The sequence below is a fragment of the Adiantum capillus-veneris genome, chromosome 28 (genome assembly GCF_014529385.1).
Source record: "Adiantum capillus-veneris isolate H3 chromosome 28, ASM1452938v2, whole genome shotgun sequence".
NCBI classification, from domain to species: Eukaryota; Viridiplantae; Streptophyta; class Polypodiopsida; order Polypodiales; family Pteridaceae; genus Adiantum; species Adiantum capillus-veneris.
In genome coordinates this window covers 55,637,459-55,660,102 of record NC_140958.1, presented here as the reverse complement: position 1 = coordinate 55,660,102, position 22,644 = coordinate 55,637,459, and the positions used below count along the sequence as shown (strand labels likewise).

Genomic DNA, 22,644 nt, shown 5'->3' with positions numbered 1-22,644 from the left:
TCCAGGTAATGAGTAATGATGGAGATACCATCATGGAGGAGTCGGTTACCTCGACACATGTGGAGTCTTTACCTCGTGCTTGTTTATGTTTATGGATAGTACTTTTAAGTTTATCCTAGAGGAACCGCCCGGTTGTATGGGCAACTGATTTTGGCATATGGGCGCCCGGACTTTGGGTGAATACCTTCCACCCCGGTTATATAAATAAGGAATGGGTGCCGTTTTTCACCCTTGTATAGGTGGTCTTGAGACAAGTTAGTACTGGTCAATGATACTTAGAAATGACAGTACCTTGTCTTAAGTTTAAAGATGTCTGTTTTTTGAAAGAATGCTTTCAATACTGTTTTTCAAAGATTGTCTTAAGGAAATGCAGTTTGAAAAATTAAAAAAGAATCATTATTTTAACCGTGAAAGAATGTGGTAGTAATTAAACAACAATAGAATCATGTGTGAGTGCGGGGTGGTAAGTGGGGATTGACTAAGGTTGTCAATCATGGACGGGTGGACCTGATTAGTCAGTTAACTATCCATTCCCGCGTACTAAAACGATTAGAAACTTCTTCACTTGGACAAGGAATCCACCAGCGGTTGTGCCCTCACATATGCTAGAGGGAAAAAAGTGTTGGCTAAGGAAACCTTAATCTAAAGGATGAAGATTTAGGGCCGGAATTTTTCTTTTCTAGGTTTCCGTTTCCACTGCGAGACAGGACTAGGTCTCTTCTAGGGCGATAAACCTAAACCATTGTCAATGGTAAGGGTGAATTCCCTGGAAATTTTTTTTTAAAAAAGACTTTGACCTTAGTAGGCCTAGAGACCTGTCAAAGGTTCCATCCCGCTTTTGGTGTCGGCGGGTTTGGAGCCGTTACAAGTGGTATCAGAGCATGGTTTAATAAGGTCCTGACCTTAGAAGGGTAAGTTGGGAAATAGGCATAAGTTGTATTGCATTTTTAATTATAGTATATTGAGAAATGAGAATTTTCCTATCAATACAGGAAAATATCCGCCAAGCTTACCAAAAGTTTGTGATTTTCAACATCATGTTCGAGGCTGCTTGCAGCTCCAACAACTTTGTACTTGGCAAGAGCATCATGCAATGTTAGATTTAATGTTTTCCCCTCCTCCTACATGGGGAATCAGCTGGTCACAGTTTGGCGGAATTTTCCTGATTGATGCGGGACAGTTAGAAGGGTTGACACTCAATCTAAAAAGACTCAAGTGGGCAGAAACACTTCGGACCATCGAAGTTTTCTTCTTTAGTGGGACTGAAGATCCAGATCAGACAATTGTGGTAGATGGGGTAGAAGTGTTACAGAATCATTGGGTCTATGATCAGGTAGCCACATTAATATACCTAGGTAGGATCAGGCCCATGAGGGTAGGCCCAAGGTTTAGGGGACCAAAAGACGTCATCTTTTTTGATCCCCTGTCAGACCCACCAGTGGTAAAGAGGTTGTTGATTTAGGAAATCACACATTGTATATAGCATGAGTCCATCTTGTATATAGTATGAGCCCATCTTGTACATAGTATGAGTCAGTGTTGTGTCAACCTTTGTATATACCATGGTTTTGTGACATGCTTGTGTAGTTAAATTGAAATGGTGTTAATGATTGTCAGATTTCTATTTTTAGTATGTTAAAAAGTATACAAATTAGAGAGCTGCATCACAAAACAAAAGTAGTATAAACACTAAAACCTCTTCATTAATTACAAACCCAGGGAATTGCCAAAAGTCTCTATACTCCCACCCAGGAAAAGAAACTACTGTTAAAACAAGTTCAACTCCCAACTTTCAAGGGAGAAGGAACCAATTTAGAACGTGATGCCGAAGCATGGCTCGACGCCATGGATGATTATTTCTTGGCAGCAGGAACTGCTTCAGAGAATCAAGCAATGTTAGGAATGTTCCGGCTCACCGGAGACGCCAAACTCTGGTGGAAACAATACTGTAGTGATAATCCTTCCATTAGTCCCTCTTGGGAAAGAATGAAGCAGGCAGTGAAAGAAAGATATCTTCCTCCAGCTCACCAAGCTATCAAGATGAATGAGTTCTTCGCCCTCAAACAGTTAGGGCTTACTTTGGAAGAGTATTATACCAAATATGTGTCTTTACGATGTTACGCCCCACCAATGACTATGGAACAACAGATTGCTCGTTTTTGTCAGGGTTTAAACAAACCCTTGAGTAACTGGCTGGAAGCTTTGATACCCACCTCTATTCAAGATGCTCTTCTAAGAGCTAAACCACTTGCAGCGGAAGGAAACCCTCCTGCCAGAAACTATTACAACTACAATAACTCTAGAGGAAGAGCAAGGGGGAATTATAATCAAGGAGGTCAGCGAAGGGCAGTGTCAGCTGCAGCCAATATAGAGCAGACTTTTCCCAACATCAGATGCTATGGATGCAATAGAATGGGACACTACAGAAGTCAATGTCCTGAGGGACAAAATCCTCAAACTGCTACCGGAGCCCCTTCTCAGACTCAAATAGGACAAGGGAATAATCAAAGAGGTAGAGGCAATAGAAGACGAGGCAGAGGAAGAGGTAGAGGAGCCAGAACTTATGCTGCATTAGGAGAACCTACATTGCAGGATGAGGAAGATGAAAGAGCTACTCTTTTTGCCGCCATCAATAATCCTGGAGCTCGACAACAGTACGCTGTCATCCAAACCACTGCAAACAGAGAAGGTGAACAATTTGAACTACTTATAGACTGTGGCAGCACACACTCTTTTCTCTCCCCTAAATGTTTAAGAAAACTTAAATTGAACCAATATCCTACCAAGAAATTAGTAGTAGAATTAGCAAATGGGAAAGAGGTTCTATCTCAATTTACAGCTGGGAAAGTTGAGTTTGAACTAGGGGGAACCTTGACTTCATCCTACTTTCGAACTCTTCCAGTAGGAATCTATGATGGTATCCTAGGAATGGATTGGCTAATCAAAAATCAAGCCCAAATTCACTGTGCTCAAGGGAACTTAACCTTCAAAAATCACTTAGGTGAAGAAACATTAGTACAAGGATTAAATGGGAAACCTAAGGCTCATTTAGTCAAGGCTAGCCGACTTCTGAAGGGGTTACGTAAAGGGAAACAGATCTTTGTAGTGAAACTCAACAAGGCAGATGATTCAAGGGACAACCCAACTCCAGAATGGCTTAAAGAATTTTCGGATATATTTCCGGAAGATCTTTCGAATTTACCTCCTCCCAGAGATATAGACCACGAAATTGAAACCTTTCCACGTAGTGAACCAATTTCAAGAAGACCCTACAAAATGTCCCTCCCTGAAGCTATTGAACTAAAGGAACAGCTTCGTAATCTTATTGAGCAAGGATTCATAAGACCAAGCATTTCACCTTGGGGAGAACCTGTTCTATTCCAAAAGAAGAAGGACGGATCCTTATGTCTCTGCATTGATTATAGGGGGCTTAACCAGGTATTAGTAAAGAATAAGTACCCCATTCCTAGCATCGATGAATTTCTTGACAGGTTACATGGAGCCAAGGTATTCACAAAAATTGATCTCAGATTAGGTTACCACCAAATCCGGATTAAGGAGGCAGATATTTACAAAACTGCTTTCAACACCCGGTATGGGCATTATGAATTCATAGTGATACCCTTTGGCCTTACAAATGCTCCAGCCAGTTTTAACCGTCTCATGCAAGATATATTCAGAGAATATCTTGATGATTTTGTGTTGGTGTTTTTCGATGATATTCTGGTATATTCTAAGGATGAAAAAGATCATGAAGACCATGTACGTAAAGTACTCCATCTTCTATGCCAACATCAGTTATATGCCAAGATGAGTAAATGTGTGTTATCCACACCAGAAGTTAGTTATCTTGGTTTTATAATCAACCCTGAAGGAATTTCAGTAGACCCCGCAAAGGTTAAATATATAATAGACTGGCCACAACCCAAAACAGTCAGTGAGATTAGAGGATTTTTGGGCATTACAGGATGGTATAGAATCTTTGTCAAAGATTATGCAGTTATCGCCGCTCCCTTGAGGCAGTTACTTAAAAAGTCAGCCAAACTTACCTGGGGGGGAAAGAACAGGAAGATTGTTTCTTCAAACTAAAACAAAATCTCACATCAGCTCCCGTACTCAAACTTCCGGATTTCACTCAAGAGTTTGAAGTAGTAACAGATGCCAACGGTCTTGCTATAGGAGGAGTCTTAAACCAAGAAGGTAGGCCAGTCGCCTTTACTTCGCGAAAATTAAGAATCCATGAGTTGAACTATCCAACTCATGATTTGGAACTTCTAGCTGTCATCCATGCTCTAAAACTTTGGAGGCATTACCTTCTAGGAGGAAAATTTCAATTGATCACCAATCATCAGAGTTTAAAATGGATTTTCTCACAAGCAACACTCAACATGAGGCAGAGAAGATGGATGAACTATTACAGGAATATGACTTTGAGATAAAGTATAAACCGGGGAAAGAGAATGTGGTTGCTGACGCTGTTAGCCGTAAGGTTTTTCTTGGGGCTATTTCCACAGTTGACAATCCAATCCTCTGCAAGGTTAAAGAAGCTTCCCTGGAAGATAAGGATTATAAAAAACTTTTACAGGTTATCAATCAACAGGATCTAAAAGAAAAAGAGAAAGACAAAATCAAGGATTATTCACTTGAAGAGGGGCTTCTCTATTATAAGTATCGGCTTTACATTCCTAAAAATCCAACATTAAAGGAGTTAATCCTTTATGAAGGACATAATGCTCCAGTTGCCGGCCATCCCGGCTATGCAAAGACCCTTAATGCCATAAGGAAAAGCTATTTCTGGCCAGGAATGAAAGGAGATATACTTCGCTACATCAGACAATGTCTTTCCTGTCAAAGGATTAAGGCTGAACGAGTAATGATGCCAAGAAAACTTCAACCACTGGACATTCCTTAGATGAAGTGGGAACTCATTAGCATGGACTTTGTAACAGGACTTCCCACTGTTCAAGGGGGTTACGACTCCATTATGGTGGTAGTGGATATGTTGACTAAAGTCTCCCACTTGATGCCTGTAAAAACAACTTATACTGCATCAGACATAAGCCGTCTCTTTATCAAAGAGATCTTTAGATTGCACGGGCTTCCTAAGAGAATAGTCAGTGACAGAGATGCAAAATTCACTTCAAAATTCTGGAAACCTTTATTTGAATCCTTAGGAACTCAGCTATGTTTCAGTACATCCTATCACCCTCAGACAGACGGCCAGACAGAAAGAGTAAACCAAGTCATTGAAGACATCCTTAGAGCCTATTGTGGTAGAGAACCCCGGAAATGGATCCAATTTCTTCCTTTGGTGGAATTCGCCTATAACTCTTCTTTTCATCAAAGCATTGGGATGTCCCCATTCAATGCTCTTTATGGGCATGAGTGCATATCACCCCTAAATTTTTATGACCCTACTACAAGGGTAGAAGCTTCAAAGCAAATGTTAGAGGAAATGGATGCCCAAATCAAAGCCATAAGGCAAGACATTCAGGCAGCGAAGGATCGCCAGAAACAATATGCTGATAAAAAATGGTCTGATCGGGTTTTCAAACAAGGAGATAAAGTATTTCTAAGGGTGCGGCCATAAAAAAGCACTCTATCCTTGGGAAAATACAAAAAACTAAGCCCCAGATATTGTGGACCGTATGAAGTGATTAAAGTAATCAGTGATCAAGCTTATAAACTAAAATTGCCTGAGCATCTCAGGGTCCATAATGTCTTCCATATCAGTCTTCTAAAACCTTACATCCCAAATCCAAATCATACTCTAGATGACGAACAAATTGTGATGCAGAAGCAAGGAATTCTTAAACTCCAACCAGATTGTATTCTCGATACCAGGTAAAGGAGTCTAAGAAACATGGTTATCAAAGAATATTTGGTCAAATGGAAGGACTACCCTACCGAGGATGCCACCTGGGAGGATGAAGTATCCCTTCACAAGGATTTTCCCAATTTCGGTTGAGATGAGGACATCTCAAATCCTTAAGTTGGGGTGATTGTAAGGTTTTCAGTTTCCGAAACCTTCAAAAATGTACTAAGCTTGAAAAACTTAATGGAAAATACAATTGCAGGACTCCAAACACTATTAATTTTGGTATTTTTAGAATTATAAGCAGAGCTTTACTGTGTCTAGAAATTTTCAGAATCTGATTCCGATAAAAACAGGAACAATTACGGGATCTGGAAGATTACCATAGAAATTTAATTAATAACAAAAATTGGATGGTTCATTATTAATCATTAGCCAAGACTTCTTTACACTAAGGTTCTAGAGTTAAATAGGAAATTCCAAAATTCATCATAGAAAATCTGCAAAAATCAAACAGGCAAATTCTGGAAGGTATGGGGTGAGTGTGGAAGCTAGAGAAACTTGCCAGGAGCAATGATGGCTGAAAAATGCGCCATTTTCAAGCTGGGGGGCTGCTTGGACTAGGGGAAAGCTGCCAAAAGCTGCCAGATGCCCAGAAAAAGTTATAAATAGGACCATTCTCTTCATATTTTGTTAGACTCGGAGCCTTGAGAATTTCTCTCTCATCTAGGGAGAAACACTACGCAGAAATCATTAGAGTTAAATCTCTAATTGATTAACCTTAACGGTAATTAACCTAATCCTTCTTAATTAGTAAGGTTAGATTAAGATAAATGGTTAATTAATCAAAGATTAGGCCTATATATGCTTCTTAAACCTCTTTAAATTAATTCATCTCTGATTATTATTATAATTAAGCTTAGTAATACTAAGCTAATTATTTATCCTCTCATATTAGGGCTGAAATTAGCCAATTTAACCATGAATTAATGGTAAAAAATATTAATTAGGATTAGATTAAGTTGAATTATTTATCAGAGATACATTAGACAGTTATTAATGTAGGAAAATTATCCTATAATTTTCTGAGAAGTTTTCCTAATTAATTACGCCCAATTACCCTATTTTTTGAACAATTTTAATAGAGGAAATTAGAAAATGGAATTTTAACACCTCCATATAATTATCAGTGGTTCATTAGGTGTTCAAGAACCCGTGATAATTAGGAAAAGTTAAGAAAGTTAATTTAGCTAGTTAATTTAGCAAAAATACCCTGTTTTTTGAGCAATTTTAATAGGAAAAATTAGTAAATGGAATTCAAATGCTTCCATATAATTATGAGTACTTAACTAAGTGTTCAAGTACCTGTGATAATTAGGAAAAGTTCAGAAAGATAGTTTAGCTAATTACTTTAGCTAAAATATCCTATTTTTTGAGCAATTTTAATAGGGGAAATTAGTAAATGGAATTTAAAAACTTACATATAATTATCGGGTGGTTAATTAGGTGTTTAGGAACTCGTGATGATTCGGGGAAGTTCAGAAAGTTAACTTAGCTAAATATTTTGACTAAAATACCCTATTTTTGAACAATTTTAATAGGGGAAATTAGTAAATGGAATTCAAATGCTTCCATATAATTATTCAGTGGTTAATTAAGTGTTCAAGTACCTGTGATAATTAGGAGAAGTTCAGAAAGTTAATTTAGCTAATTACTTTAGCTAAAATACTCTGCTTTTTGAGAAATTTTAATAGGGGAAACTAGTAAATGGAATTTAAACACTTACATATAATTATCAGTGGTTAATTAGGTGTTCAAAAACCCGTGATAATTAGGAGAAGTTCATGAAATTGGGTTAGCTAATTACTTTAGCTAAAATACCATTTTTTGAGCAATTTAAATAGAGGAAATTAGTAAATGGAATTCAAATGCTGTCATATAATTATCAGGGGTTAATTAAGTGTTCAAGAACCTGTGATAATTAGGATAAGTTCAGAAGATTAATTTAGCTAATTACTTTAGCTAAAATACCCTGTTTTTGAGCAATTTTAATAGGGGAAATTAGTAAATGGAATTCAAATGCTTCCATATAATTATCAGTGGTTAATTAGGTGTGAAAAAACCCGTGATAATTAGGATAAGTTCAAGAAATCAAATTAGCTAATTACTTTAGCTAAAATACGCTGTTTTTTGAACAATTTTAATAGGGGAAATTAGTAAATGGAATTCAAATACTTCCATATAATTATCAGTGGTTAAGTAGGTGTTCAATAACCCATGATAAATAGGAGAAAGTCATAAAAGTAATCTAGCTAATTACTTTAGCTAAAATACCCTATTTTTTGAGAAATTTAAATAGGGGAAATTAGTAAATAGATTTAAATTGAATTGAGATCTTTATCAAAGGTTTATTAGACCTCAAGGAACTTGTGGTAATTATGTTACCATTAGAAAATTAGTTTAATTATATATCCCATTAAAATTACTCCAATTTTTGGGAAGAATAAAAAAGGGAAATATAGTAAAGTAAATAGAAACCCTTTGATATCAATACCAGATAAATAATATACCTTGGAAAATCTATTATAATTATCCTAACCTTAGATAAATAGTTTAGGTACGTATTTTGGTCAAAAGTAACCAATTTTTATATATAATGGATAAGAAAAATTAAGAAATAAAATTATCTAAGTGCCAAAGAATTAACCGAGGTCCAAAACCCTTATTTTTGGGTAAACAAGGAAAAATAAATGTTATTCAATAAATCCTCTAATGGATTAAGTCTTTTTATAAGGCTGTCGAAATGGCTCCCAAGAGAATCAGGGGGAACCCTTTGACGGAAGATGAAGATGTTAGTAACAAACGCAAAAAAGCAACTAACGACCATGAAGCAGGGCCTAGCCATAGGCCAACGGAGGAGATTTTACGGGCACCTGCCCCAAAACAGATGGACGACCAGTCCCAGGTGGATTTCAATTATGCCATTAATAAGCTTTTAGATTTCATTTTAAATTAAGCATTACATACGTAAGATTAGTAGGAAGGAAAAAACTGGCTGTAAATGGAAGGTAAATTCCACGAAACCCGCGAGCAATGATTGTAATTAGGAAAGGATTGTTTGGGTTATGACTGGTTGAAATAGGAAAGAAATGTTTGGCCATCCTTAAGACAGCTTGTCTCAAGACACCTCTGATTCCTTGGAAATATTTTACTCCAGGTAATGAGTAATGATGGAGATACCATCATGGAGGAGTCGGTTTCCTCGGCACGTGTGGAGTCTTTACCCCGTGCTTGTTTATGTTTATGGATAGTACTTTTAAGTTTATCCTAGAGGAACCGCCCGGTTGTATGGGCAACTGGTTTTGGCGTATGGGCACCCGGACTTTGGGTGAATACCTTCCACCCCGGTTATATAAATAAGGAATGGGTGCCGTTTTTCACCCTTGTATAGGTGGTCTTTAGACAAGTTAGTACTGGTCAGTGATACTTAGAAATGACAGTACCTTGTCGTAAGTTTAAAGATGTCTGTTTTCTGAAAGAATGCTTTCAATACTGTTTTTCAAAGATTGTCTTAAGGAAATGCAGTTTGAAAAATTAAAAAAGAATCATTATTTTAACCGTGAAAGAATGTGGTAGTAATTAAACAACAATAGAATCATGTGTGAGTGCGGGGTGGTAAGTGGGGATTGACTAAGGTTGCCAATCATGGACGGGTGGACCTGATTAGTCAGGTAACTATCCATTCCCGCGCACTAAAATGATTAGAAACTTCTTCACTTGGACAAGGAATCCACCAGCGGTTGTGCCCTCACATATGCTAGAGGGAAAAAAGCGTTGGCTAAGGAAACCTTAATCTAAAGGATGAAGATTTAAGGCCGGAATTTTTCTTGTCCGTTTCCACTGCGAGACAGGACTAGGTCTCTTCTAGGGCTATAAACCTAAACCATTGTCAATGGTAAGGGTGAATTCCTTGGAACTTTTTTTTTTAACAGACTTTGACCTTAGTAGGCCTAGAGACCTGTCATAGGTTCCATCCCGCTTTTGGTGTCGACGGGTTTGCATCCGTTACACAGATTTACTGATTTAGGCAGTGTGTCAATGCTCATCTTGGTGTAGATTTCTTGATTTAGGCAGTACATTGATAAATTACAGATTCATGATTTTTACACAATACCAAATGCAGATTCGTCGATTTAGGCAGCATTAGTGCACATTCGCCAATTTAGGTAGCACGTCGGGTGTAGATTCGTCGGTTTAGGCAACACCGATCACAAAATCATGCTACAGTGGCTCGCCACCACTATAACTTGTATGATTTTGTTACCCGGGTATACAAAATGAAGGATATTTGGATTTGCATTTGAAATGGATACATGTTGGTAGATGTTTGAAATTGAATTTGGAATGGGTAAATGATACTTTTCTATCGCATTAGTATTTATGAAACTGAACTTGAGATTGATGAGCATAGATTATTGGATGATGAGCTGTGTGACCAATGATATCCTGATTCGTCAGGGTATGACATATACTGCTTATTCTAGTGGTATGGGACACTAGAATCGGTAGTATGTGGATGACGGCAGGCATAAGCAATGTTGTTTAATTTTATGGATTTTTTTTCTTTTACTATGTGATAGTTTCGATACCGATTTCTAATCATTGTTTCTGACAAGTATTGTTTGCAGATTGTTAGCTTCACAACTGAGGACAGTTGCTTTCCAGCGGAGAGGTATGTTATGGAATTGATATTTTTGATATTTTATGCATCAGACAGGTGGAAAAAAGGCCAATGATTATGCAAAAGAATAATATATTTTATCATTTAAGTGCTCTTTTATGAGCCATGGCCAATTATTGTCCGGCCGGTCAATATGTATTCATTTGAGCATTCACTAATCTGTAAATAAATACGTGGAAGAGGAAAATGCTTCTCTCTCGCCGTGCCGGCGTAGCACTCCGCTCTTGGAGGTGCGCCTGCACGTGCTCCCTCTCTCTATCTCGCTCTCTAACTTTCTCTGTTCGTGTTGAGATCGGTCATGTACGTGTGCGATGATTTAGGTATGTCATTTTATGGCATGATTTGTGCTATTATGAGTATTTCGGAGGTAGCCACACGTTTGTTTGCAGCAGAGGGAGGGGAGCATGGATTGAGGTAGAGGAGATTGGAGGTGTGGAGTGAGATCTAAATGTAAGGTGCGGTGTGAGGAGCACTATCTGGTCGTGGCACCTCTCTCTCTCTCTCTGTCACTCTCTCTCTCTCTCTCTCTCTCTCTCTCTCTCTCTCTCTCTCTCTCTCTCTCTCTCTCTCTCTCTCTCTCTCTCTCTCGTCAGATAATATTTACTTTTCACAACCACTTGTATTTTCATTTGAACACATTAAAATGTTGCCTCTATAGGATCAAATACAACACTGCACAATTTGATTCCACGATCTTGATCGATTCCTAAACAAACAAAACTAAGAGAAACATATGTTTCAAGGTTCTCATCTCCAATACTATCAACTTCACTAAATAGTACAATCAAAAGGTGTAATGGACGATCTCAACATTACACCTTTTGATTGTACTATTTAGTTGGTACTTCTGGGATAATCGATCACATGCACTGGTCCTCCTAGTTCGTATGTTGATATCATATCACAAACTTTGGAAGTGACGAGTCCACAGACATAAAAATAGGAAGCCTTGTTTCAGAGTAGTATGTGCCCCTAAGCCTTGTGTGGGTATAGAAAGCAATATGCACAAACAAAGTGACAAATTGGGTTACCTAGGGTTCTTACAAATCCTTGCTCCCCCATGCCAATGGGTAACTGCACCATTTTCCTAGATCAAAAATATTTCTTAGTTGCAACCTTTGCTTATAGATAGTTGCAAGATCCATCATTATGTTGCTTACATTTTGGTCACCCTAACATAAGATTGAGTCCAACAGAAATGGACGTAATAAATGGCTCCTTGAGTAACTAACTTCTGGAGCAACTAGCTCCTTAAGCAACTCTACTTCATGCCATGCAATTAGAAATTTAGTAAAAATGTATGTCATTTAATGGGCCTTGCCCTCCAAAAAGAAAGTGTAGACTAACAAGGAACACCATGCAATATTTTCACAAGAGAAGTGCCCAACAAGGGAAATCTAAGCAGCACAAAAAGATTTACCAGATGTATGTGCAAAACAAACCTTTGGAGAATCAAAAAGGAAAGAAACTCTTGCAGATTCCTAACTACATGTGTTGTATCCATAAGTTTGTTGCATCATATACAAAATTGACTTGGAGATCTTTAAACTTTACTTGTGTATTGACAAATTTCCTTGCTCTCATAATCACAAGGTTTTTTAGAATTGTGATGCCAATTTAAGATTCTTTTGGATATCTATAGTGATCAAATGTTGAATGTTGAAATCATCAATTTTATTTTAAGGTTTAAAAATGAATATCAACTAAACTTTTCGTGTTTCTTTTTAGAGACAAAAGAAAGATTTTTTTTTTTTTACAGTGGAATAATTTATTTGAAAGAGAAAATTCATATATTCAACCTTTTATGGGCCTCATTGAAGCCATCAACCACCATCTACTCAGTTACTACTTACCTTGAAGCAACAAAGGAGGTTTCTTATCTTAGATATAGAGAGTTTACTACTTCATTTGGTTGAAATGCAACATGGTGATATTGTTGCATCATGGGCCGAGCACATGCAAATTGTTAATGACAAAGATGAAGTTTATCATGTGGTGCTTCGTGATGCAGAAGCTTTCTTGGACTTTTGTTTTGATTATTTTTAACCTTGGATATGGAGTTTCTATAACCTAACCAAAGCTCAACATATACTTGAGATGTGCTTTCCTAGGAATTATTCAAAGTTCAAGATGTTTATGAGAAATAAGAATTGTCAAAATCCAAATATTATAATCGGCTATAAAAGAGTTTATCATAAGAATTTGACTTCGGTTTGGAGGATGTTTGAGGATCTACATGCTAGCAACACATTAATTTTTGATGATACTCCATATAGAGTGATGTGGAATATGCCAGTAACTTATCTCATCTTTCCAAATTTTTGGAGACAAACACTTGAACAGTTTCAAAGCTTCTTAGAAGGCACAATAATTCCATGGTAAGTGGGATGGTTGTGTGCAAGAAACAAGAGGAGTTATAACTCCAATATGATTGTGAACAAAGTAGAGAAACCTCAGACAACTTATGTCACAAATTTCTACTTGTCAAGAAGACAGTGTTGAGATTCACACATTGAAGTTGTTTGGCAAGGATGGTTGGAAGAGATATTAATTGTACACAAAATCACATATCAATTAGAACTTGTTCTTTGTAAATTTTTATACAAGATGAATCCATTTATCTTTCATTCAACCATTTATCACTTATTTTTTTCTACTTGAAGTGTACCCTATTGTAAGGGGACTTCAGTATCAATCTAATGTGTTTCACATGGAGTCCACCTTATCATTTGGGGGATTCTTTATTAACGGAGTGCATCCGTATTATGGGTGCTCATTTTCTTGTTGCTATGAGTAGAGAATTATATATATTGTGCTCATATCTTGTGTATGTAGATTCATTATAAATATTTAAGCCTCGTTGTAACTTGGATTTTTTCACAAAGTGCACCCTAGTGAAAGGGGACTTCTTTATTAATGTAGTAAATTCTAATTTAAGGAGTCAAATTTTCCTTTGTATTTTTAGTTTGGAATGTGATCATTATTTTTGTTTACAATGTATAAATTGATTTAGTCAAGAGAACCCTTTTTTCTTCAAGACAAGAGTGATACTTGAACAATGTCTCTTTTGCTTCAAGACACGAGTATGACTTCTTATGCTGAGTATTTCTAGTCATTGGGTGGTATATATTATTTTTTACATAATAAAAGTTGTATCAATAGAAGACCTCTTTTTTGTTGCTCATTCAATTAAAAAAAATTCATTGAACAATGTTGTTGTCATATTGACATGGAGATTCATACAAGAATATGCCATGTTGTTGTGATATTGTCATGGAAAGTCGTATGTATGTATACATACACAAACAAACAATTCCTTATCTAAATCATTACAATTTTGAATAATATGCAGCTATAACCCATTCATTTAGAACATAATTTCAAAATCACAACTCTTTATCATAAAATCCATTATTGACATTAGTTTAATTCTTCTCTCTTAAGAATTGTGTTTTCCAAATATGTTTAAAGATAAGAACAATTTAATAAACACAAGTGTGTTGCATTTATTATAACTGCAAATAGATTGAAATTTTCTTTATAGGAATTGTTTTTCTCGTAAGTACACATATAATAGCCTTGATACAAGTAACATGAAATTGATTGAAGAGTTTAGAATGGCCAAGTGATGGATTTAAAAACCCCTTTGTATAAAATTAGGAAGACTTAGCATAAGTGTAATTGAATACCTAAATGTGTTATCCTCATGAACATGTTCAAAAGAATGCATCTATGTGCACAAGGTGGTGTATCACATGGTATTCTAGAATGTTATATATGTGATCTTAACACTTCTTGATGTAGCTCAAAAAATATTTAAAAACCAAAGTGAAAGCGATATCTTAAATAAAATTCAAAGTTTCCATTTTGTTAATGGTCCCAACTGGCTATATTCATAAAAATTGAAAGTGATCATTAGGCTTGGGAATGGGGTTTTTTCCATTGGAAACCTTATTTATTTCAATGGACAACAACTTAGACATATATGTAGGTACTCATTTTAACTTATCACTTTGAGTGTAGCTTAGACAAGAAGTTGACTTTGTATTCCTCCATAGGTTAAGGGAACCTAGCTTGGACAAGTGGTGGGCTTTATGTTCCTCCATAAGTCAAGGGAGCCTAGCTTAGATAAGTGCACCATGAAATCAACACTCCTATGATGCAACCAAGCATATGATAAATGTTTTATATATGCTTCATGCCTCAAATGAAGAAGTTTTAGATTAGCAGTGAACCTTGCTTGAATGTCATAAAAAAGTGGGTTACTTTCCTCAATTTGGGTCCTAGCTTGGACAAGTGGTGGACCTTGAATAAGTTAAGGTACTCACTTTGAACTTAGCTTGGATAAGTGGTGAGCCTTGAAACCAAGATCTTCACCTTGAGATAAATCATAGATAGGACAATAGAGCATACATAATGATAATGGATGGAATGTACTAGTCTCTTAATGGTTCAATTGACTAAAACCATGGAATTTCATGTCCAATTTTATTCACAATGTGTAATGTATGTGCATAAATTGGAATGAGACCTTGAGCAAATTGCCATCTTTGAAAACAATATCATTACATTTCCAACCTGAGAATTGGGATTTTCTCACTTTACCTAATATAGTCTTTGACCTCTAAGAATATCAAGGCTTCCCTTCTTGATCAACCATGAACCATTCCCAAAATTTGTCGTGTATCCCAAGTCGTCAAGCTGACTAGCAGAAATCAAACCTTTCCTAACTTGGGGCCATGTCTGATATTTTTGACTATGAACTCAATGCCATTTTGCAAAAGCAGATTAAAGTCTCTAGCACCGTGTATCTCAAGCTCATCTCTGTATCACTGAACTTCACTATGACACACATATGTGCATAAGTAGAAAACCACTTTCTATGAGATGTCACATGGAAACTGGCTCCGAAATCTATGACCCAATTTGGTCAAAGTTGGCATCTTCTGCAACAAGAGCATTTGGTCTCAGATTTGCGTTACAGACTAGAACATTTGAGGGAGCTAGGACCAAGGGACATATGTAGTCTTAGGTAGGAGACTCTACCATATTGAAATCCTCAATTTTAGCTTTTCCATTTTCATCATTTTGAGACTTTCATGTATCCTTTAAATTCTTCTTATGCCATTGCCATGCATGATAGTCTTTATTTATGGCAATCATAGCACTCAACATTGCACAAAGAACCTCTAGATTTACTGTAAAAATTCTCGCTGTCCTTACTTTTATCATGATTCTAAGTGCAACCTCTCTGTCCTTAGCCACTAGCAAAATAAGCATTACGTTGTTTGGCAAGCTCCATAGATTTTCTACGTATCTCTTCAATTAAGCAGACTAGCAACCACATCATTGTAGACTAATTTTCCCTTAGTCACAAAGTTACTTATGAATGTACAGAAAATTTCCCATGATGAAGGTAGAGAGCATAACAAGAAGGTATATATAAACCACACCTCTTTGTCAAAATCAAGTCCCTATGACGTCAATTGGATGAAAAGTACGTCAAATGCATTTAAGTATTCAGAAACTCTGTCACCTTCTTCATGCAAAGCTCAAATAGCTTCTTCATCAAGTAATACTTGCTACATGCACTCTTACTCTCGTATGTATTGCATAATTTGTCCCATGAGGCTTTAGAAGTAGCCTCACTAACAATCGTGAAGTACATAAGGTGTAGAAAAATAGTGGAACTACTTTGGCATCAAGCATTTTCCACTATGCAACCATGTAGCCATCTCCCTCTGGGCACTCAAAGAGTGGCTCCAATCAACCTTTCTGGATTAAATATATTCACTTCTCATATGGGAAAGTTCATACCATAAAACTTACTTATGTTGTAAATGCCTTTTTCACAAGAGAGGCCATATATGCAAGAAATGAATACTATGGTCAGAAACCTAGGGAAATTTTATAGAATTTTCTTTGTAATAGGAGAAAAATATCAACTTAAAACAAGGCTCCAAATGGAAAAAATGCATAAACTAGACTCGCAGGCAAAATCTGGTAGAGTATGGAACAAAAACTCAACCCAAAAAGTGCATAAAATCAACCATAAGCTAACAAGAGAATCAGATGTGCATAAACCAAGTCAGAAATAACCAACACCACTGCCAACACAGCATCGGGGTGCTCCAACAAACCTATATCATCGAAGGTATCTCAACATTCAAGAAAATCCCAGCTCAAAGAAAACCTCAACGTGAGCCTTCAAAAGGTCCAACAGACATGACAACTATAATCAAGTCTCAAAAAGGACTATCTTCCGGATCGAGTTTAAAAAAAGGTCGGTTAATTACAAAAATAGCCAAAACTAGCTCCACAATGATGTACAATAGGTAGTGGCTAGACCTCAATGTACAAACATATGTAAGAATAGTGCGAGATGCAGTATGCACTCAAACAAATGCCAAGTTAGATGCAATCAGTAGACATTAATCCCTACGGGGATATGGCTCTCAAAAGAGCTCACTAGCACTCCACGTGCTCACAAAAATGCATCCGATAATGCATAACATCCCACGATGATAAAAATATTGCAAAATCACTCCCAAAAAATTCTTGTGAAAGTCTTTGTACCTATATCTAGTAAGAAACTTGTAACTCTATGCCTATAATAAGCCAACTAAGCTTTTTGCATGTAAATCAGAGACAAAGGCTCAAAAAACTGACCATAAATGTCATACATCAATGCTAGATACATCTGGCATACCATAACCTCTCTGAAAGATGCAGAGAACTTGCAATCCATAGCAATGCATACACAATATATTCCCCCTTGTAAACCAACAACCTGTGTGTCAATGCCGATGCAAACTGTAGATGTGGTGCTTTTGTTGTCGGGCGGAGATGCCAGCTTTGAGAAGAAGACGCTCCAAAGTTGTGAATCTAGGAGCTGCAAGAAGAAAATGTCGCTAGGTAGCTCATGGGCTAGCTCACAAGGAAGCCATGAAAAATATCATTGTTAATCCAAAGCTGATGTCGAATCACTGAAGAGGATGTCAAGATCACCGATGTGGGCGTGTGTGTATTTGTCACACGCGCCTCATCTCGTATCAAAAAGCTATGTGTGCGTATGCGAAGACATTACCGAGGCCGAAAGCAGGAGTACCTATGTGTTGTAAGTGGAGCTCACCTGCAAGCAATATGCACGCTCAATGCTGCTCCTTGAGCACTCAAGGGTCCCAAAAGCTTGTATACTGCATGCACATACAAGCCTTGCATGGCTCTAGAAGCTGCCCACACAATTTCAAATGCAAGGCGTCTTTCCATGCGATGCCTTCAATCTATGCTACACCCCAGATTTTTTGCATTTAATTTTGTGGTCTTAGCGCTACCTCCTTGATTTTAATTTCCTATCTATGCTTGCTTTCCAACACTACCTTAGTTCAAGGCCTCAGCTTTTCTCAAAAGCACCCAACAAAATTTGCGCACACAAATTACACAGAGAGGATTATCTCCCTCAATTCCATCATTCATATCTTCAAAGTTTTGTGAAAAAGTTTTTTTTGTTGCTTGCTTCGACAAACTTGGCCACTAAATTGGGGCATTGTATGCCATTTAATGGGAAGGAGCCACTTTATTGGCCTTTGCCTTAGTATGAAATGCATGCAAAGAAGCACTTTAGGAAACTCAACACAAAGGATTTATACTTTAGAAAAGAAAACATATATACATCACCTTACTCATAGAGTCGTCGGGCTAAAAGAGAGAGACACAGTTTGATGGCCATTGGCTAGAAGATGCAAGATACTGGGTAGAGTAAATAAGATTGCAGGATTGATTGAAGTGGTGGCCGAGCATGTGCAAAAGGTAGTCAAGGGTTATCACAAAGGATTTATACTTTAGAAAAGAAAACACATGTACATCACCATAATCATAAGAGTCGTCGGGCTAGAAGAGAGATACACAGTTTGATGGCCATTGGCTAGAAGATGCAAGATACTAAGTAGAGTAAAGAAGACTGCAGGATTGATTGAAGTGGTGGCCGAGTATGTGCAAAAGGTAGAAGGATTTATACTTTAGAAAAGAAAACACATATACATCACCATAATCATAAGAGTCGTCGGGCTAGAAGAGAGATACACAGTTTGATGGCCATTGGCTAGAAGATGCAAGATACTAAATAGAGTGGAGGAGATTGCAGGATTGATTGAACTGGTGCACGAGCATGTGCAAAAGGTAGTCAAGGGTTATCACAAGCACCTACGCAATGTCACCAAACAACGGGTTCAAGAGGCTTAAGTGGAGGAGAAGTGATGGTTTGAGATTAGAGTGTGGTTGCCCTTCCTTAGCTAGGCTTAAGTGGGTATTACATTGTACTCAAATCTATTGGCCCTTTTTTGTGATGCCATGGATAAAGCGAGCATAATAGCAAGGGACAATGCTCTCTCTCTCTCTCTCTCTCTCTCTCTCTCTCTCTCTCTCTCTCTCTCTCTCATATGTGTGCACATGCACAAGTGAATAAGAAGAAAGTGTGTGTGCACGTGCACGCGTAATGGAACAAGTGCATTTGCAATGATGTCTTGCAAAGAGGGTGATCTCATTGGCCGGCCTTGAGTTTTCTTTTTGGGGGGGGGCGGGGGGCATGGGATCAATCATCTATTTAAGTGTTCTCAATCAAATAACCAATGCTTTTAGTAAAGCGAGAAAATTAGGAACAAAATCAAACCAGATCCTAATTATCCTTGCCATAAATATTTATGCCAAAATTAAGGTATTTAATAACTAAAACACCTGAAAATCAAGGTCTAATGAAATTATAATCAAGATTTTCCATTTTCAATTGAGATATTCACATTACAAACCGGAATGTGTCAATGCATACCTCCCCTCTCTTGTCTTGCCACTTTTATGCAAAACGTTCAACTATAGGCTACAATTCAACTGTACTTGAACTAGCCCCTTCACGAGAGAGAGAGAGAGAGAGAGAGAGAGAGAGAGAGAGAGAGAGAGAGAGGAAGAAGAAGAGAGTTTTATCGTCGTAGGAAACTATCCCAAGAGACCTTAAAGAGCTAGTCGACAAGGAGACTCAAGAAGAAAAAGAAAAGTTTAACATCTAAGGAACAATCCCAAGATCTATCCCATGAGTCTTCATCTCAAGGCTTGCAGTTAAGAGGGAATTGAGCTAACCAATCTAGCACACTTGGGTGCTAGAAAGGTTTATTCTCTCTCTCTCTCTCTCTCTCTCTCTCTCTCACACACACACACACACACACACACACACACACACACACACATGACAAAAGAGAGAGACAAAGAGAGAAAAGAAGGAGAAGAAGAGATTTTGACATCGTGCAAACAGTCCCAAGAGACCTCAACGATCTATTCCATGAGTCTTGAGAGAGAGAGAGAGAGAGAGAGAGAGATTTTAACATTGTACAAACAAATCCCATGAGACCTCAAAGATCTATCGGATGAGTCTTGAACTCAAGATCTATAATTAAGAGGGATTGAGATAACCAATTTAGCACACTTAGGTGAAAGAAAAGTTGTTCAAGTTTCTCTTCTTGTTCTCTCTCACACACACACAAACGAGAGAGCAAGAGAGAGAGAGAGAGAGAGAGAGCGAGCAGAAGAAGAAGAAGAGAGATTTGAACAACGATCTATACAAGAGATGTGCACTGTGTGTGTGTGTGTGTGTGTGTGTGTGTGTGTGTGTGTGTGTGAGAGAGAGAGAGAGAGAGAGAGAGAGAGAGAGAGAGTTGTAACTAGCATTCGGTTTGAGTTAAATTAATGAGCTAATGTGCTACGTACATACAAGTTAGGGGGGGGTTTGAAAATCGGGGGTTAGCAGCTCTCACCTTGGAAATATTAGAAGGAAGCTTGGGCAGCTCGGGTGGGCTTACTACTCTTGCGCCTGTGGGTCGTCTTCCTGCCCAGGCATTTGATGAGGAGGTCACACTGATGGAGATCCAATCCATCACTGCCATTCATAATGTGGTGGCGATGGTGGGTCACTCTTCTTGTCTTCTTCTTCATAACTATCACCTCTTTCTTCTGCTCATTGGGAAGAGCTGCGCCCATGGCTGCAGATGGACCCTTCTGATCCTCTTCATAAGTCCCTTCCTCATTGCTTGCTTCCCCTTCTTCCTCTCCTTCTTCTTCTTCTTCGATGCCGCCGGGGTTGCCCTCGGTATATGTTCCTGCCTCCCCCGCACTCGCGGCCTTGCGTGGCCGGCCCCGTTTCTTCTTCTGGTTTGCATCGTCCCCCAATGCAGAAGAAGCTGCCTCGCTCAATGGCTCTTCTTTTACATCGGTTGAGCCTCTCCTGTCCTTCATTTTCCGGGGAGCCATGGATGCTAAGCTTTTCTCTCCCTCTCTCTCTCTCTCTCTCTCTCTCTCTCTCACACACACACACACACACACACACAGACACAATTTAATGCAGCTAGATCGCTTGCAGAATTGGGCTGCAAGATCTATTAAGATCCAAGCTGTCTACACTTAGTTAAGGAGCAAAAGGGGGAGAAGTTCTCATCCCCATTACTGCCTTCGTGTGTGTGTGTGTGTGTGTGTGTGTGTGTGTGTGTGTGTGAGAGAGAGAGAGAGAGAGAGAGAGAGAGAGAGAGATTGAAAAGCTGTAAGCCATGAAAGACTTTGGAAAGCTTGCATCCAATCACACTCGCAAGTTAACATGGGGGGTGCTCTCGCTTTCAATATATTGTAGCAAAGAGTCTACTCATGTCTCTCACACCCATCTTTGTTATCCCATGATGATTGATGCTGTTGACTCTGTCTCTTATGCTATGCTATGCATGTTGGCCTTCCCCCTCCTTTTCCAATCAACTACTTTTTGCCCCCCTTGTTGGCGTTGAATATCCCTTTCAACTCTCCTATTCTTATTCCCTACATTAGGCCTATGTCACACACATCCTCCCGGATGTGTGTGTAGTTGACATGGCGATTTGCGAATTGGGTTGTCCCCTCGCCCATCCTAACTAGTCGACGGGCATGCAAAAGGTAGGCACCTACCAATCTACTGTTTGTGTAGCTTTCTTTGCATGAACTTTTACATGTAGCTTAATTTGATTCCAGTTTTTGGTAAGAAGTCTAACCCCTATCGTGTAGTTTTGGGGGCATGGTGAGAAAAGTGAAAAAATTACGAAGCATTTGTGCAATTTTTCCAAATTGGTGTAGTTTAGTGCTCTGGTGTGTTTGCCAAATGCACTCGCAAATAGTAGATCATGAGTTTTTATGCTTAAAACAGAGCTGGAGAAGATGAGATTCAATTCCGAGATCGAGCAAGATTTTATAGGGCTCCAAATATAGCCATATCTCTGCAGATTATTGGGGGGTTTATGGCTCTCATAAAGTTATCATCATGTAGAAACTCAATGTATTGGTTGATAAATTCAAGGATTTGCGGCTTGGAATCGAAGTTTTAAATGTAGACATTGTGATCGAGATCTAATGCGGCCTTTTGGGATCTGATTTGCGCTCGAAATGAAGATTATCCGACCAATTAAAGCCTACAATTTTTTTTTTGTGTGGAGCTTTGAGGTTCAAGGGGGGGAATTCACTGTGCACTGCCATGTGGCCCATGGGAAATCCCATAAGCAATGCCAAACATGGTTTTGCAGAATATATGGAGTAAAGTGTGGCTTCAAGCATCATATGATGGAGAGAAGCTCTCTTAAGCTAATCGAGCTTTGTGAGCTATAGCGGATCTTGTTGTTTGCTATTCACGGGCATGCATGGGCACATAAGCTGTGTTGTCTAGCCTTTTTCGACGGAGTCATCGTGGGTGGTGGTGGTCGATGGTCCCCCCTATGGGGTGCTCATTCACACGTGGGGGGCCGAGAAAGAGATCCCCCTTATGCAAATGGAGGAGAAAGTAAGTGGTGAGTCCCTTCAAGGGGTTGTTATGGTGCCATGACAACCGCGAGTGAGCTAGTGACAAAGGGGTTTTGCATGTGGTGTGGTGTGGGGTGGCAAGGGATTGACGGATGGACAGTGGTGGTCGAAAAAATATCACAAGAAAGCAACAACCTTTTGGACTACTTTTGTTGATCACAAGCAGTGAATGGGGTTCTCTTATTTTGGAAGTTTTTGGCTTGGTGAAACGTATGAGGAAGAGGAGGGTAAATTG

The 22,644-nt window shown here is 38.4% G+C and overlaps 1 protein-coding gene across 2 annotated transcripts; it reads right to left on the bottom strand.

Moving 5' to 3' along the window:
• Positions 1-17,160: 17,160 nt before the first annotated feature.
• LOC147420480 (uncharacterized) lies at positions 17,161-21,068 on the bottom strand. Of its 2 annotated transcripts, XM_086505091.1 has the most exons (3): positions 20,480-21,068; positions 20,357-20,427; positions 17,161-17,688 (listed from the first exon to the last, which is right to left on the bottom strand). In XM_086505091.1, the coding sequence occupies exons 1-3, from the start codon at positions 20,847-20,849 to the stop codon at positions 17,665-17,667; spliced, it is 465 nt and encodes a 154-aa protein (XP_086361217.1). In that variant the 5' UTR covers positions 20,850-21,068; the 3' UTR covers positions 17,161-17,664. The 2 variants fall into 2 exon arrangements, with proteins under 2 accessions (XP_086361217.1, XP_086361216.1); XM_086505090.1 differs by having other exon boundaries at positions 17,190-17,688; positions 20,357-21,056.
• Positions 21,069-22,644: the final 1,576 nt, after the last annotated feature.

Coding starts and splice junctions, on each gene's coding strand:
- LOC147420480 (XM_086505090.1), bottom strand. CDS start 20,849: ATGGCTCCCCGGAAAATGAAGGACAGGAGAGGCTCAACCGATGTAAAA.